The 13,753-nt window shown below is 39.0% G+C and overlaps 5 protein-coding genes across 9 annotated transcripts; 1 reads left to right on the top strand and 4 right to left on the bottom strand.

Moving 5' to 3' along the window:
• Nucleotides 1-908: 908 nt before the first annotated feature.
• Nucleotides 909-2,036, bottom strand: LOC108564846 (receptor-binding cancer antigen expressed on SiSo cells). Its single transcript, XM_017924013.1, has 2 exons — nt 1,416-2,036; nt 909-1,357 (listed from the first exon to the last, which is right to left on the bottom strand). The coding sequence occupies exons 1-2, from the start codon at nt 1,830-1,832 to the stop codon at nt 1,178-1,180; spliced, it is 597 nt and encodes a 198-aa protein (XP_017779502.1). The 5' UTR covers nt 1,833-2,036; the 3' UTR covers nt 909-1,177.
• A 95-nt stretch (nt 2,037-2,131) lies between these two features.
• On the bottom strand, nt 2,132-4,499 carry LOC108564847 (myosin light chain alkali-like). 4 transcript variants are annotated; one of them, XM_017924016.1, is made up of 6 exons: nt 4,435-4,499; nt 4,330-4,369; nt 3,698-4,006; nt 3,553-3,639; nt 3,417-3,480; nt 2,132-2,610 (listed from the first exon to the last, which is right to left on the bottom strand). In XM_017924016.1, exons 1-5 carry the CDS (start codon nt 4,435-4,437, stop codon nt 3,455-3,457), a joined length of 465 nt encoding a protein of 154 aa, XP_017779505.1. In that variant the 5' UTR covers nt 4,438-4,499; the 3' UTR covers nt 2,132-2,610; nt 3,417-3,454. The 4 variants fall into 4 exon arrangements, with proteins under 4 accessions (XP_017779505.1, XP_017779504.1, XP_017779503.1 ...); XM_017924015.1 differs by lacking the exon at nt 2,132-2,610 and adding an exon at nt 2,957-3,182; XM_017924014.1 differs by lacking the exons at nt 2,132-2,610; nt 3,417-3,480 and adding an exon at nt 2,957-3,182 and having other exon boundaries at nt 4,435-4,498.
• A 1,188-nt stretch (nt 4,500-5,687) lies between these two features.
• Nucleotides 5,688-8,562, bottom strand: LOC108564845 (myosin light chain alkali-like). Of its 2 annotated transcripts, none has more exons than XM_017924012.1 (6): nt 8,490-8,562; nt 7,690-7,717; nt 7,234-7,374; nt 6,579-6,833; nt 6,332-6,435; nt 5,688-5,991 (listed from the first exon to the last, which is right to left on the bottom strand). In XM_017924012.1, exons 1-5 carry the CDS (start codon nt 8,490-8,492, stop codon nt 6,410-6,412), a joined length of 453 nt encoding a protein of 150 aa, XP_017779501.1. In that variant the 5' UTR covers nt 8,493-8,562; the 3' UTR covers nt 5,688-5,991; nt 6,332-6,409. The 2 variants fall into 2 exon arrangements, with proteins under 2 accessions (XP_017779501.1, XP_017779500.1); XM_017924011.1 differs by lacking the exon at nt 8,490-8,562 and adding an exon at nt 8,194-8,295.
• Nucleotides 8,563-9,551: 989 nt separating this feature from the next.
• Nucleotides 9,552-11,363, bottom strand: LOC108564842. The gene is made up of 2 exons (XM_017924001.1): nt 10,890-11,363; nt 9,552-10,825 (listed from the first exon to the last, which is right to left on the bottom strand). Exons 1-2 carry the CDS (start codon nt 11,020-11,022, stop codon nt 10,020-10,022), a joined length of 939 nt encoding a protein of 312 aa, XP_017779490.1. The 5' UTR covers nt 11,023-11,363; the 3' UTR covers nt 9,552-10,019.
• LOC108564839 lies at nt 11,278-13,512 on the top strand. Its single transcript, XM_017923997.1, has 2 exons — nt 11,278-13,112; nt 13,175-13,512. The coding sequence occupies exons 1-2, from the start codon at nt 11,291-11,293 to the stop codon at nt 13,510-13,512; spliced, it is 2,160 nt and encodes a 719-aa protein (XP_017779486.1). The 5' UTR covers nt 11,278-11,290.
• The last annotated feature ends 241 nt before the right edge of the window (nt 13,513-13,753 follow it).

Genomic DNA, 13,753 nt, shown 5'->3' with positions numbered 1-13,753 from the left:
AATTAATTAATCATAAATTACGTTATTTTATATTGACTATATAAAGTATAGTTAAAAGTGTATTCAAAAACTATTGTTATAATTCGCAACGATTTACAATATGCAATAAAATTGTATATATCGCAAGCCCGACAATCGAAATCCCGACAAACATATTCCCGACTATATCAAAATCACGACTGTATCAAAATCCCGACTATATCGAAAAATTTTAATGTTATTGTAGACATTTTCGCTATAGTCGGGATTATGGTTGTCGGGATTTCGATGCAGTCGGGATTTCAAACGTCCGGATTTTGAACGTCGGGAATTTAATTGATGGTATTTCGGTTGTCGGGCTTGCGATTGCCACCGACATAAAAATGTACAAATTACATATCTAGATGGATCTAATTAATACTTTTCTAATTGATTTAGACAAATCGTAAATCTTCAAAATAGGAACAAAAACACGGATTATTGTATTTGTCTGCGTTCCGCTGCAGTTTCTAACATTTTTGATTTATAGAGAGAACGAAGATCAAAGAGAAATTTGAATAGTTTTTAGATGCATTCATAAGTTTTTTTTGCATAATTCATGTTATGATAATCGAATGAAATTGGAAAACGGTTTTAGGATTATTTAATAATAATAATCGAATGCGACGATCACAATCATGACGTTGATGATGACGAGATGTGCTCTAGTTTCTCGGTATGCTCATAAACATATTCTGTCTGTTTCTTTAGGCTAGACTTATTAATTAGTTGGGGAAATGAGAGCAAAACGTTTCTCCGTCGAAAATATCCACGCGTTTAAAGAGATGAGACTTTTGAGATGAAATCTTTGTAATGTTTAGAAAGTGCGTTTTTAATTTTTTTTTTGTTTAATTGATTTGTAATCAAGGATTTTTAATGAAAGTATTGAAAAGAATAAAACTTATATTTTATGAAATGTTTTACATGTATTTTTTTGTTTCGTTTCAAAACGTAGACTTTACATTCTCGAACGAAAAGCGAAAGGAATCAAAAAATTAGTCTCCATTACTACTAATAATAATAATAGACTTATCACATAAAGATTAAAAAGAAAATGAACAGAAAACGACTTTGGGAATCCTGCATATATATATACACCAACACACATACTCTTGTGTCGCACAGAAATATATCAATGACGACGTTTGGACATCGAATATCATGTGGCTATTTTCGAACCCAAAGCGTTAGGTTTGTTGCCCTTCTCCAGTCTCTTCTGCTGCAGCTCCCATTGCCTCCGCTCCCTCTCCTCCTTCTTCTTTTGCCTCAACAGTTCGTCCGTGTCCCAAGCATCCTTCTCCCATCCGGAATTCTCTCCCCAATTCTCCAATTCATTTCCCTAGACAAAAAAATCATACAATACTTCGTTTCAATACAGAATGAAATATTTAATTTACCATGAATTCACTGGCCTCATTCGATGCTTCCAAGCTGTAACCCTTGCTCTTATCGCTGTTGGAGATCAGCAGCTTCTGCTGCCTCGTTATCTTTGGGGCCATGTCACCGAACAAATCGACAGGCTCTTCCTCCACCAGTTCCTCTTCGGTCTGCTGCTTCAACTGCTTGGCCTGCTGCTGCCTGTAATACTCTATGTGCTCCTGCACATTGCTCGGCTTCTTGTTCTTGAACTCCCAGTCGTTCCACATGTCCCCATCCTGTTCACCGTCGTTCTTCGTCACCACAATGTTGACGAGGGGCTCAGCGTCCGTCGACGGTCGTCGGCGCCTCCTGAAGCAGCACAGGGCTCTCCTGAAGATGTTCACGAAGAATAAAACGAAAGATTTCAGCTTGGTGACCAGCATCTTGATCAGCATCTCATCGATCAGCTGGAAACGAGCATGAACATGCGATCGGCGGATATTTACAATTTTCCGCAGAAAAATCACTTAACGAGTCAACAAATCTATCATATCACCAACACGTTTCTCCGGTTGCCTACGACACCATTATTGCGGTTGCCTAATAAAGCTGACTCAAGATTAATAAACTAATACATTTCTACATCATTTAATCAAATAATCACAATAACATTCTTATTATATTTATATTTAATATTATATTTAATAAATCAAAGAAAACGATATTCAACACTTTATCAAACCTACAAGTCCTTATTCAATAACAACCAGCAAACACAAATCTCATTATAATAATCTGCGTTAAGGTATTCATTAATTATCAAATTAATCAAAACATAAAATTCAAATTTAAATCTCATGTTTTAAAATCGGCCGTGCGATGGCGCTGATCGCGTTTAGTTTAAAGCAAATTACCGAATTGTCTTACACTATTTCCATTAAGTATCTGAACATACATTAATAGTATTTGCAACTTAATAAATTTGGTAATAAGATTTACGCATTTAAGGCCTTAATAACGAACTCGAAGTTGGAGCAGCGCCAAAATGTCTGAACTATAAGCTTCGATTCAGTACCAAAACATGACCCAATTGCGTAATACAATGGTTGTTGGTTGCGGCCATCTATCGGAATTTGTGTGAAGGTTATAGTTCAGCCGTTTATATCATCTCAGTTCGTAATTAGATCATTAATTGGGAATCTAAATGTATTGGAACATTGAGATTTCGTTTATCTACAAATAAATTACAGGTGTTTAATGTTTAGATAAGTGCTGAAGCAAAAATAATGAAGAAAAAAAAACACGCATCTCTATAATTGCAAAAACGGACCCAAAACAAAAACAACGATTTGCAGGCTTAATTTACTTAACTTGGGTAGTTTAATTAAGTTATAATTAGCAACTCGTTACTAAGGACTCTTTTAAATTGACAGTTTACTGTTGCTAAGATACAATTGTTACGTTTACGAATGATTGAATTTATGGCGTTTAATTCATCGAACTAAATTTTGAATTTGATTTTTTTTGAAATTAATTGTTTCATTAAATTGAATAGAAGAGGATAAATGAATAATATACGACAGCATAAATATAGAGTTTATTATATATTTGCGTTAGTCAGAGGATTTGGTTTAGTGTTTGCAAACTAAGCTAAGTTTGCAAACATCATGCTGCAGCTGCTGCGGCAGTACACAAAAAAAGAACATTTTTAGTTAAAAATACAAAATAAATCACCCAATCGTAATTAGTGCTAAGTTGTTAAGTGGATGCGGCCGGTTGTACTTCGCACATCGCCTGCAGGAAAGCTGAAAATTGGAAATGCAATTTCTATTAATTTTCATCTTTTGCACAAGAGAAAATATTAAGAGTATTCGTTTTCTCTTGCAAAGCGCAAGCGTTTCTTGTTCTTGTTGTTCCGTAAACAAGTTAACAAATATTATTTAAACAAAAAATAGATTGGCAAACGAAAAGTTGCGTAAGTTTTTGGAAGTGCGTAAGCCGATGGTAATTTGCATTGGTTTTCGAATAGTTTGACTTACGCTTGAAGTTGTACGAGAATGTACGTATAGATGGCGGGTCACGTAATTTGCGCTGAAAATGAAACTGTGCACGTGCGGACACGCGTATTTGGATGGGATTGGATGTGAATGTTTCCGGCGTTACGGAATGACTTACGGACGTAATCGATTTCGCCCTCGTCGTTCTCCTCGCCCATGCAGTCGTCGAAAAGTTTTTCGACTTGATCGTCGGACAGTTTCTCGCCTGAAACAAAGATGAATTATGATGATGATGTATTTATGTACATAGTTGATGAGCTCACCAAGTGAGAGAAGCGAATGCTGCAATTCGCCGAGCAGCATCTTTCCGTTTTCCGCTTTATCGTAGAGCTTCAGACATTCGATGAAGTCCTCGTAGCATCCCATATCTTTGACCTCCTTCTTCAACTCGGAGTAGATCTTGAGGCATTCGTCCGTGTTGAAGGTCTTCTCTCCGGCTTTCTTGCCGATGCCGAAGGCCTTCATCCTCTCGAGACTCGGATTGATGTTGACCGCTCGCAGCAAGTCGCCCAGCATCAGCGAGTCCATCTTATCCGGACTCGTCTCGTAGATTTGAAAGGCGAATTTCATCTCTGCGCAAAGGAAATTAATCATTACAATTACATGTTGCAGTTAATTATATAATTTTGCATGTGCGAAATGTTACACGTTCGAAATTCCTCGTTCGCGATCGAACATCGATGATGAATCTATTTTCGGTGCGCTTTGCTGGGCGCCACAGACACGAGCCTTATATGTGCTCTGCCCATCTATTCTTAGCTGCTGCTGCTGCACTCTTTGTACTTTCTACCGTTCCTCTCGTTCAAACACATAACTCGCAAATTTTCGAATCAACAAAAAGTGAAAATGAAACTAAACTTAATGATTGATTAGTAGTAAACCAAATGAAACTTACTTTCCACTTCATTGACCCTCAAACCTTCGTACGACGCCGACTGCAACGAAACAAAAGAATCAATTGTTATAAACAATTGAGCTCAACAACAATTGACAAACTTACCATGGTGACTTGAATGAAAGATGGACACCAAGTAAGTTGTTAGACACGAGTGGACGTTACTCGTTACGGCAATATCTTTTTATATCGGGGACATTTAATTAATTTAATTAGGTGGGGCTGTAATGAGACGCGGCGCAGCATCTTCGTCGTCGTCGCGGTGGGAGAACAATGCAGATGAGTTGCAGTAAAAATAATAAAGAAAGAAAATACACGCAGAAAACAATTAGAAGCTAACCAAATCTGTAAAATTTCTACAATTTGGATAAACCAATGAACTCAACAATTGGAAAAGTTCTGACTTATAGTCATGAACTTACCAAATTTGCAGGAATCTACACTATTGATGTGCACGTAATTATAGTAATTTTTATAAAGAATTGAAATAATCAATTGGAATAGTGATGAGTTCAACAGACTTGCAAGAATCTGCGTTGTTAATTTGTACGTAATTTGAGCAATCGTGAAATTACCAATTAAAAATGTTCCGAATTAAACCAATAAAATGGTCAGAATCTAAGAAAATCTACAAGAATCTAGTGTATTGATTATTAAATACAATCTTAGAATCACAAGAAAAGTTCTGAATATCAAGGAATCTGCAAGAATCTAGATTAATGATTTGAATGTAATTTTAGCAATTTTAATAGACCATTGGAATTGCCAATTCATTTCTTGATGAACCCTTACATTCGATACCAATTTGGTAAACAAATTTGGAACCCAAAACAAAAACAACGATTCGCAGGCTTAATTAACTTAACTTAGGTACTTTAATTAAGTTATATTTAGCAACTCGTTACTAAGGATACTTCTAAATTGACAGTTTACTGTTGCTAAAGATACAATAGTTCCCGTTGCTAATGTCGCCTTATGATCGTTGATCGAGTTAAAAATTGACATATGTCAAGAATGACAATATTGATTAGATAAAAAAAAATGAGTAAATAACGAACATTTGAATGTCGATATTGATTTGAATAAACATTTGAGTGAATTGGAAAATAAAAACTAGTGTCAAGAAAGTTTAATCAAATCTTTTATTCAATTATACATTAAAAAATAAATATATAATGAAAATCTGAGAGTAATGCGATCTGGTCCACCATATAAGGATGCTTTATACGTTGCTAGGGACGCTTTTCTGTTGTCATGGATCTAATTTGTTTTGCATTTTGTTTTAAGTTCAGACGCAGCAATAAATAATAAGATTGAGACGATATATTTGGACAGGTGATTGAATAATGGTGATAGCAATAAATATATAATGTATATTACGAAGAATATATTACAAGTTCCAGGATGTAAACATTAATATTTAACAGCAATTTAGTTTGTTTGTTTTCTGCACCTCGTGGGCCCCATTTTGGAAGTTGTTGCTTTGATTATGATGTTGTAATTCGATCGTGCCACGAGGGAGATTGTTTGGAATACAAACAAAACAAGGAAATAAAAATATTAATAATAATAATGGAGCAAAAATGATTGGATCGATTCTATATGTGTCGATGATTTTGGTTTGTTGATTCACTTCGCGTCCACGCGACGTCCATCAAGTTGCTGAAAATTAGAAACAAACGATTATTAGTGAGAAGCAAATATGAATTGAACTTTTGTGTTTTTATATTTTTAATTTTTGCGAAGCGGCTACTGCGAAGCTACGGAAATATAATTGGATTGCGTAATATGTCGGTGCACGCCTGCCAACGAGGCGGATCGCTCCTGAAATAGCGTCGTTAAATGAAGGAAATTGTGTGAGAGAGAAAGGGGAAGTGGGATTGCGTCGGTTTTACAGACGTAAAACGGGACGAGCTAATTACGGGCCAGAAGCGAATGATTGCGATGTATGCGTTTGCTGCTGCTGCTGCTGTTGTTCCTTAATAGTTATTACAATACTTACATAAAAATAAATTTAGAAATTTAGGAAATATATTTGATTGATTTTTGGGTTTTATGGTTGCCGTTGTTCGGGGACATCTTACGCCATCAACTTCTTGAGGAAGGCTAGAAAAGATGATAAGAGACGTTTCTAATTTTGCTAATTCTAATTTAAGTATCACTACTATTACTAGAAGATAGTATTAATCGTTGCAAACCTATTTACAAGAATCTATTGATGGTTTGTTTGATTGATTCAATTGACTTACGATCGTATGGGATGAAACCATCATCGTCTTCCTTGTCCATGCAATCGCCGAGGACGGTGTCGACTTGGGCATCTTCTAACCTTTCGCCGAGGGAGAGGAGGGTGTGGGAAAGTTCGGCGGCCATCATCTTGCCGTTCTCTTCCTTGTCGTACAGCTTCAAGCACTCGAGGAAGTCCTCGTAGCAACCGGTGTCCTTGTCCTTCTTGACTTGGCTGAAGATTGGCAAGAATTCATCGACCTTCATCTTCTTCTCGTCTGCACAAAAAACAAAATTTAAATGATATCCTTCTCCGTGTCACAATTGACAGTTATTTCAATCCAAGTAATCCAATAATCCATGCAGTTGTTATTTTTTATATAGTGGATGCGCCGGGCATCTAATATTAAAAAAAAAATATATGATCCAATTGGAAAAACTATATAGACTAATCGAATTGTATTTAGAAATTCAGCATTGATTGATTTCATCAACACAAAATATATCAATTGTCTTTATTGACTAATTATGGTGGATGCGCCGGGTGTCAAAATTGGAAAACGTCAAAAATGATTATAACTTTTTGTTGAATTGTCAAAAAGTAAATAATATTTTGAATGAAGAAAAAAAGTCTTTCCAATTGAATTGAGAAAATGAAACTGGTAATAATGGACTTACTCTTCTTCTTGGTTCCACCCATCTTCTCGACGAGGGCGACGGTTGGGTTCAGGTTGAGGGCGCGGAGGGCATCGCCAAGGTTGAAGGCATCCATGACACCGGTTCCCTCGAAATCGTAGATGGAGAACACGAAGTTCGCCCCTGAAAAGGCGCGACGCGACCATTAGTTGTTATTTCCTATTGTTTATTATTGCTATGGCAACTAGGGCAAGTATAGAGGTTGTTTCCCGTAAAAGAGGAGGAGGAAAGGTGATGGAAACTGCTGCTCTGATCTAAATTTAGATGGAGCCAGAGACGCAAACCATATAAGCGATCCAACTATTTATAGTTTCCCATATAGTTTACTCTATACTCTTGAATTACGTTCTCTATTTATAGATACACAAGAAACTTGACCCTATTTTTTTTTTTTTTCGTTGTTATTGTTTTGTAGTGTATATAGGAATGAGTACTTACTTTCAACATCCCTAGCACTGAGATCGGCCTGCAAACAGAAGAAGAGAGAAAAAAATATGTATATTAGATTCGATTTTGCGATTTGATTTTGCGATTTTTCGGAATGGTTGCTGATTAATGATTTTAGTGTGAAAACGACATAGACAGACATAGACGGCACAGTTAAAACTACACTACTACTTTTCTAAGTTGGGGGGTGGTTGAGGGGGTGTGTGTGTTTTTTTTTTATTTAGAACACGTATATTAATTATATGTTAATCATAGACGATACACAATTTGTGGGGGGTGTTTTTGGGGGGGAGTTTTGTACTATTTGTTTTGCTTGACCTTGGACAACACGAGAAGAACAATATTACTTTACCATCGCCGCCGCCTATTCAGAGATATCTCAATTGTTTTGTTTCTTTTTTTTTTCTTTTGATTTTTTTTTTGTTTTTTTATTGGTTTAAACCGAAGAGATGAGATGCGTTGTTGTTAGGATAACGGACAATTGAAGTTCAGTACTATTTTGGCCTTCTGGATTTGCTTTCTCCAGTATTTAAAGGCTCGGGCGTAGGCCGGCTCTCCGACCTCCTTTTTCATCTGGTTCATATTTGATACAAAGAAGTGTGTTCTTTCTTATATTTTCTTTTTTTTTTGGCGTGTTTCGGTTTGAAAAGGGTTGAAAATTGAAAAAAATTTGTCGTATTCACTCGCACGCACACAGACAGCAACAACAACAACAACAACCAGCACTAAACGTACAAAACCATCAACAACAAGGACTGATGGTTTGATGGTGCTCACGGATGTGTACTCACCATTGTGACGACGATAGTGTAACTTGCCTTCTAGTAATTTGACCAGAAGTGGGGCTCGGAGGTTGGTGGGTCCATGCTTTTATACGTCCTCCCCGGAGAATGCGAGAATAACCCGCTTTGGCAACGTCGCCCGTTCACCGAAATTCGGGATTCCTCGCATTCGGAATAGATGTCTTGATCAAAAATAGAATCAGTTCTTCACCTCCTCCTCATCCCAAGTAAAAAAAAACACACACACACGAGATTTCATTACTCAACGCACAATTATTTCCGTGCACTTTTACCACTCTCTCTACCTATTAGGTATTGCTTACTTTTCATTTTACTTGATTTACTTTGCATTTGCCAAAAACACCATGAAAAGGCACCAAACATTGCAACTTATTTCATTATAAGCGAGTAATTGAATAATTACATGTGTTATTAAGTAATCTGTAATTCTACATCTTGCATTTTCTATTTGAGAAACGTTATGATTTTCATCTTTCGTTTAAAATTATTTGATTGGTTTACTAATTTGAAAGAAACAAAAAAAAACAATTATACAGCATCAATTTAAACGAAATTGTTGCTTCATTAAGTGTCTTAATTAGTGTCTAAATGTAAATAGATTCAATACTAAACTGAAAATATTGTTTTTTGAATGTATTATCACTATACATGCGACTTGTCAAGTAAAAGCAATCTATGTTCGAGATTAGTACTTGTAAACTAATTCGTACAAGTACTTGTTTGTTTCTAACATTTTCATTTCACTACATAGCTGCAATTTGATATACATATATCAAGTAGTTTTGATGACCTATTTTGCAAGACTACTTGTATTACTTAACTAATTAGTAGTAAATAATTCCATAGCATTTTCATTCCACCAGATATCTCTATAATTGATGTATAGATAATTCCAATTAGTTTGAAGGATACAAGTAAACATTCCACAAGTATTTTAAGGATGAAAAGTATAGCTGATATAAATGTAAAATACGTGTTAATATCGTATTACTGATCTAGATCATGAGAGTATAAGACTACCGATGGATACTGAAATGTGCTAGAGAAAAGTATTAGTTAGCGATCGATAATGGTTTTCATAGTTTAAACTATGGACGAGTGCACAAAGAGTGCGAGTACAATGGAAATATGCATATACAACAAAAATACAATCGTGGCCTAGCTTCGGGTTACATTGCTAAAACGATGAAGGAATAACACAGAACGGCGATGATGGTAAGTAAGTAGAGTCCTCTAAAAATAGACAATCTTATATTTGTTTTCGTTCGAGCCGTTTGTGTGTCAATGGACGGAAATAGAAGAACGAGCGCGAATTTCGGTGCTTCAGCAGCACGGAAAAAGAGTGAATCGAAGGCGGCGTCGACGGAGAGCGAGCGACATCGCACGAGAAAATCGAGCAAAAATAAAAATTTACAAAAGTTTATATATATGTGTATGTATAGATATATGTATGTATATAAGAAAGGTTGGTGGTGGGATGAGAACCGGCGGTTATAAAGAGCGGCGAGACTGGTTAAACTACTTCTTCTCGAGAAGCGTTTGCTGCTGCTGCTTGCCTCTGTTCTTGCGGAATCCAAAGAACTTGAAGCTAAAGTGCCACTTCTTCTTCTTGGTGTCTTGGCTGGGCGTCGCGTTCAGCTTGGAGATGTTCGAACCGCCGGAGACGTCACCCTCTCCCGCCTTCTCCAGCGGCGACGGCGCGTTCAACTGGATCGAATCCATCAGCTCCTCGTCCGGGTGTCGCCTAAGAATCGAATCCTCCTCGTCATCCTCGTCGTGTGGCAACGGGACGTTCTCCGGATGATCAACGGAATTGTCCTTCTCTGCCCTCGTCTCCTGCAGCTCGATCACCTGAATCACGTGCTCGTTGTTCTCCTCCCATTCCTCGAGCCGCTTCCTGCCCTCCTCATCGAGCAGATTGTTCAGCACCTTCTTCGAGTTCATCACCAGATCGGTTACCCGGGACTTTTTCTCCACAGCCTTTGCTGTATCCTGTTTGATCGGTTGCGGCGGAGGCGTCGGGATCTCCCTCTCGGCCTGCTGCTGCTGAGATGATGGTAACGGCGATGTTGGTTGATCACCGACTCCGTCCTTCCTCGGCAAACTCTCGTAGTTTACGATCTCGAACGGCGGCGACATCATCTCGTTGAGCAACCTCTTCATCTCCACGTCCAGACTGACCGGTTCCTCGGCGTTCGTCTTCGTCACCAAATTGCCGATGTTGATCTTGCTCAGACCCTCGATGATGTCCTTGATTTCGGAACAGTTCTCCGGATACTCATCTTGAAGCTCATCGATTATGTTCATTTTCTGCGATTCCATGCCTGCAAAAACAACAAACAAACAAACATTCCGCATTTCTTAATAACGTATTGAATATAATTATACTTTTGTTGATTGCAATGTCCATGGCTGATTCCAAGATGTCGTTGAGCATGTTGGACGCTACCGCTGTCGATTCGCTCTCTGCGGATTTATCAAATTTAACCTCGCCCATTTCATCTAGCGCAGAAAACATCATTCGATTAGAGCAAATTTCTTAAAAAAATGCAGGATGAAGCGAAAAGAGAGATTTAGAAGTTGCTTGAAACGCGATGCGATTGGAAAACTTACAAATTTTTGTAGATAAATTCATTGGAGACATCTTGACAACGTCAAAATAAAAAAAAACAAATAAATAACGTCAACAACAAATAAAAAGACAAAACCGACGGTGGCTCGATTTTAATCAATTCATTTCGATGCATGATGTGTGGATGAAACGTCAGGATGCGTGACGACGACGTTTGATGACAGTTTTAGAGAATGCCTTCTGGAACATGAGTAAACGTCATGAGCGGGCCGCAAAATCGAATTTAAGTGAGAGAGAGCTGCACCTTGTGAATTATGAGGAGCAGCCAGAGCGTTTCTTAGCCGGGCAGAAGAAGGAGAAGAAGCAGAAGAGGAATAATAGCTTGAGGAGCAGACGGTGCTGCGGAGAGGAGGCCGAAGAGGACGTCGAATTGTCGCTGGAGGTGGAGATTGACGAGAGCTTGAAGGATCTGCTCTCGTCTACAAATGATTATTCTGATCTTCTGGACGTGACGATCATCCAGCAGGCGGATTCGAAGCACGAAACCACCGTCTCTTTAGAGGCCAATGACATCTCGGAGATAATCGAGATGATCAACCAGCACGAGGCTAACTGGAGGAGGACGGTCAACGGTGGAAGCAACGGCAGACCGAAAGAACATCGATTCGATTGCGCAACGGGCGAGGAGATTCGATCTGTAGATGTTGGTGGAGGAAGTAATTACATGAGGCCATCACCTGAGAGCGACTCAGATGAGCCGAGCGTCGTGCAGGATAAAACGACAGTCTACACCACGCCGTACACTTTCAACGACGTCAAGAAGAATTTATCCTGTTTGAACCCGGATATTCACGAGGAGGACAAACCTGGCACGCCGTGTTTGTGTCAGCACTGCGGGATGGTCGGAGTCCTTGTGGAGTCGCAGAAGAGGCCGGCCATCCCGCACGCGCCGAACCCCAAATTCACGCCAGAACCAAAATCCATCCAGAAGAAGCGACTGATCGATCTTCGCACAAAATCGAAATCGGAAACCAACATGATCCTGCTGAAGGAGCTGACCAACAAAATAATCTCCCTGGAACACAGATTGAATCAGCACGAAGAGTGCACCGTTCGAAAGGATTACTTCAAGTATGTTATTCACAAGTTGCTGACGCAATACACGAGCAAGCTGAACGAGATGAAATTAAATAATAACACGAAGACGGTGACCATCGCCACTCAGTACAGCAAGACGACCAACAGATCGCGCGATAAGAGCGCAACCCGGCACATCCACGCCAATCCAGTAAAAATCGTCAATTCGGACGAGACCGTCTTCTCCGAGTTATCCCATCGCTCTGCAACCAGGAAATCTTCTAAGGCAAATATGCAGGAATTCAGAAATAAACTATCTACTTTGATGGAGGATAGGATGCGTACGCCGAAGAGGTCTAGACGTGAGCCGAAAACCGAGAAGCACAACGACGTGCTGAAGCTGCCTCCCAATATGGACGATATCCAGGTGGAACACTGCAAGACCGTTTTCATGGCGAAGGAATCCAAGTCGCCCTTCCGACAGCAGCAGCAGCAGAACAAAGCTCAACCGTATCCGGAGGGTGGTAACGAGCTCGAGTTTCTCAACAAGCTCAGAAAGGAGGTGGACGAGAACATTAGTTCGCAGACAATCAAGCAGCTCTGCGATCTGGTGTACAGCAAATATCAGGAGAAGAGGCCTCCGCCTTGCAACGATGCAGTCTTCAGGAGGAACATTGAAACGCAAAAGAGGAACGCGGACGAGTGCACAAAGGTTCACAGGAATAAGAGGACAGCAGTACAAAAGGATCCTAGATGCGGCGACATCCCAGATAAACTGCTGCAGAAGCGCGATGATCATCGTAATCCGAGCATCCCGAAGGATAGCGTTCGACGAAAGGACAAGCTCGACGTGGCCTACGTAAATCCTGCAGTCAAGTCGTGGCACGAGGAGCAGAGCAGCGACGACGTCTTCCTCAACGACCGAAAACCCTCCAAGAAGGCCAACAAACACACCATCCAAGGTATCATTTTTCACTGCTACAAAATACAAAAAAATATTAATATCAAAAAACGTTTTACTTAGAGAAAATTAAGTACTTGAAGTCTCTGGCGAAGAGGAAGAACGTCGATGAAACTGAGCTTTGGAATAACATCCTGAATCAAGCGAAGAAACACATAAAATCCAACGAGGATACTGTTTCTATTCAGCTTCCGGGAAGCGCGAACAACAGGGAAATGTCCGAGTTGGAGTTGACGCTTTCCAATCTTAAGGAGATCGTGAAAAAGTCACGTAATCTGAAGAAAAAATGCTCCTGTCTGTCCATAGAGTTGAACTACAAAACGTCCAGCGACAATTACATCAAGAAGCGAACTGAGAGGAAGATGAAGAGCACCAGAGTCTCCTCGTCCGGCGCCAAGTAGAGATGCTTACTTTATTCTATCTGAGGAGAAGAAAAGAAAAACAAAACACAAATTAATTATGAAAAAAACTAAATGTCCGTGAAGTAATTATCGTCCAAAACTCATTTGTGAATGTCGATTGGTAAATAAAAACCAAGTATTGTCTTTGTCTTTATAATAATTATTTGATTCTTTGTTTCTTCTTTACAATTAATTAACAGTAGTATACAAAAATGTTTTTTTCTTCTTCCTCTTCTTCTTC

Source organism: Nicrophorus vespilloides, unplaced genomic scaffold, assembly GCF_001412225.1.
Source record: "Nicrophorus vespilloides isolate i.1.1-1 unplaced genomic scaffold, Nicve_v1.0, whole genome shotgun sequence".
Lineage (NCBI taxonomy): Eukaryota > Metazoa > Arthropoda > Insecta > Coleoptera > Silphidae > Nicrophorus > Nicrophorus vespilloides.
This window is presented reverse-complemented; position numbering and strand designations above follow the sequence as displayed.

Bases quoted from the DNA above. Each gene is read 5' to 3' on its own strand.
- LOC108564846 (XM_017924013.1), bottom strand. From the start codon at position 1,832: ATGCTGATCAAGATGCTGGTCACCAAGCTGAAATCTTTCGTTTTATTC. The intron at 1,358-1,415 runs GTAAATTAAATA...TTTTTTGTCTAG, and splicing joins ATGAGGCCAGTGAATTCATG to GGAAATGAATTGGAGAATTG.
- LOC108564847 (XM_017924014.1), bottom strand. The intron at 3,640-3,697 runs GTGAGCTCATCA...TCTTTGTTTCAG, and splicing joins GCATTCGCTTCTCTCACTTG to GCGAGAAACTGTCCGACGAT. The intron at 3,183-3,552 runs GTAAGTCATTCC...TCCAATTTTCAG, and splicing joins GGGCGAAATCGATTACGTCC to CTTTCCTGCAGGCGATGTGC.
- LOC108564845 (XM_017924011.1), bottom strand. From the start codon at position 8,280: ATGAACCAGATGAAAAAGGAGGTCGGAGAGCCGGCCTACGCCCGAGCC. The intron at 7,718-8,193 runs GTACTGAACTTC...TTCTGTTTGCAG, and splicing joins AAATCCAGAAGGCCAAAATA to GCCGATCTCAGTGCTAGGGA. The intron at 6,834-7,233 runs GTAAGTCCATTA...TTTTTTGTGCAG, and splicing joins GGGTGGAACCAAGAAGAAGA to ACGAGAAGAAGATGAAGGTC.
- LOC108564842 (XM_017924001.1), bottom strand. From the start codon at position 11,022: ATGATGTTTTCTGCGCTAGATGAAATGGGCGAGGTTAAATTTGATAAA. The intron at 10,826-10,889 runs GTATAATTATAT...TTGTTTTTGCAG, and splicing joins GGACATTGCAATCAACAAAA to GCATGGAATCGCAGAAAATG.
- LOC108564839 (XM_017923997.1), top strand. From the start codon at position 11,291: ATGACAGTTTTAGAGAATGCCTTCTGGAACATGAGTAAACGTCATGAG. The intron at 13,113-13,174 runs GTATCATTTTTC...CGTTTTACTTAG, and splicing joins CAACAAACACACCATCCAAG to AGAAAATTAAGTACTTGAAG.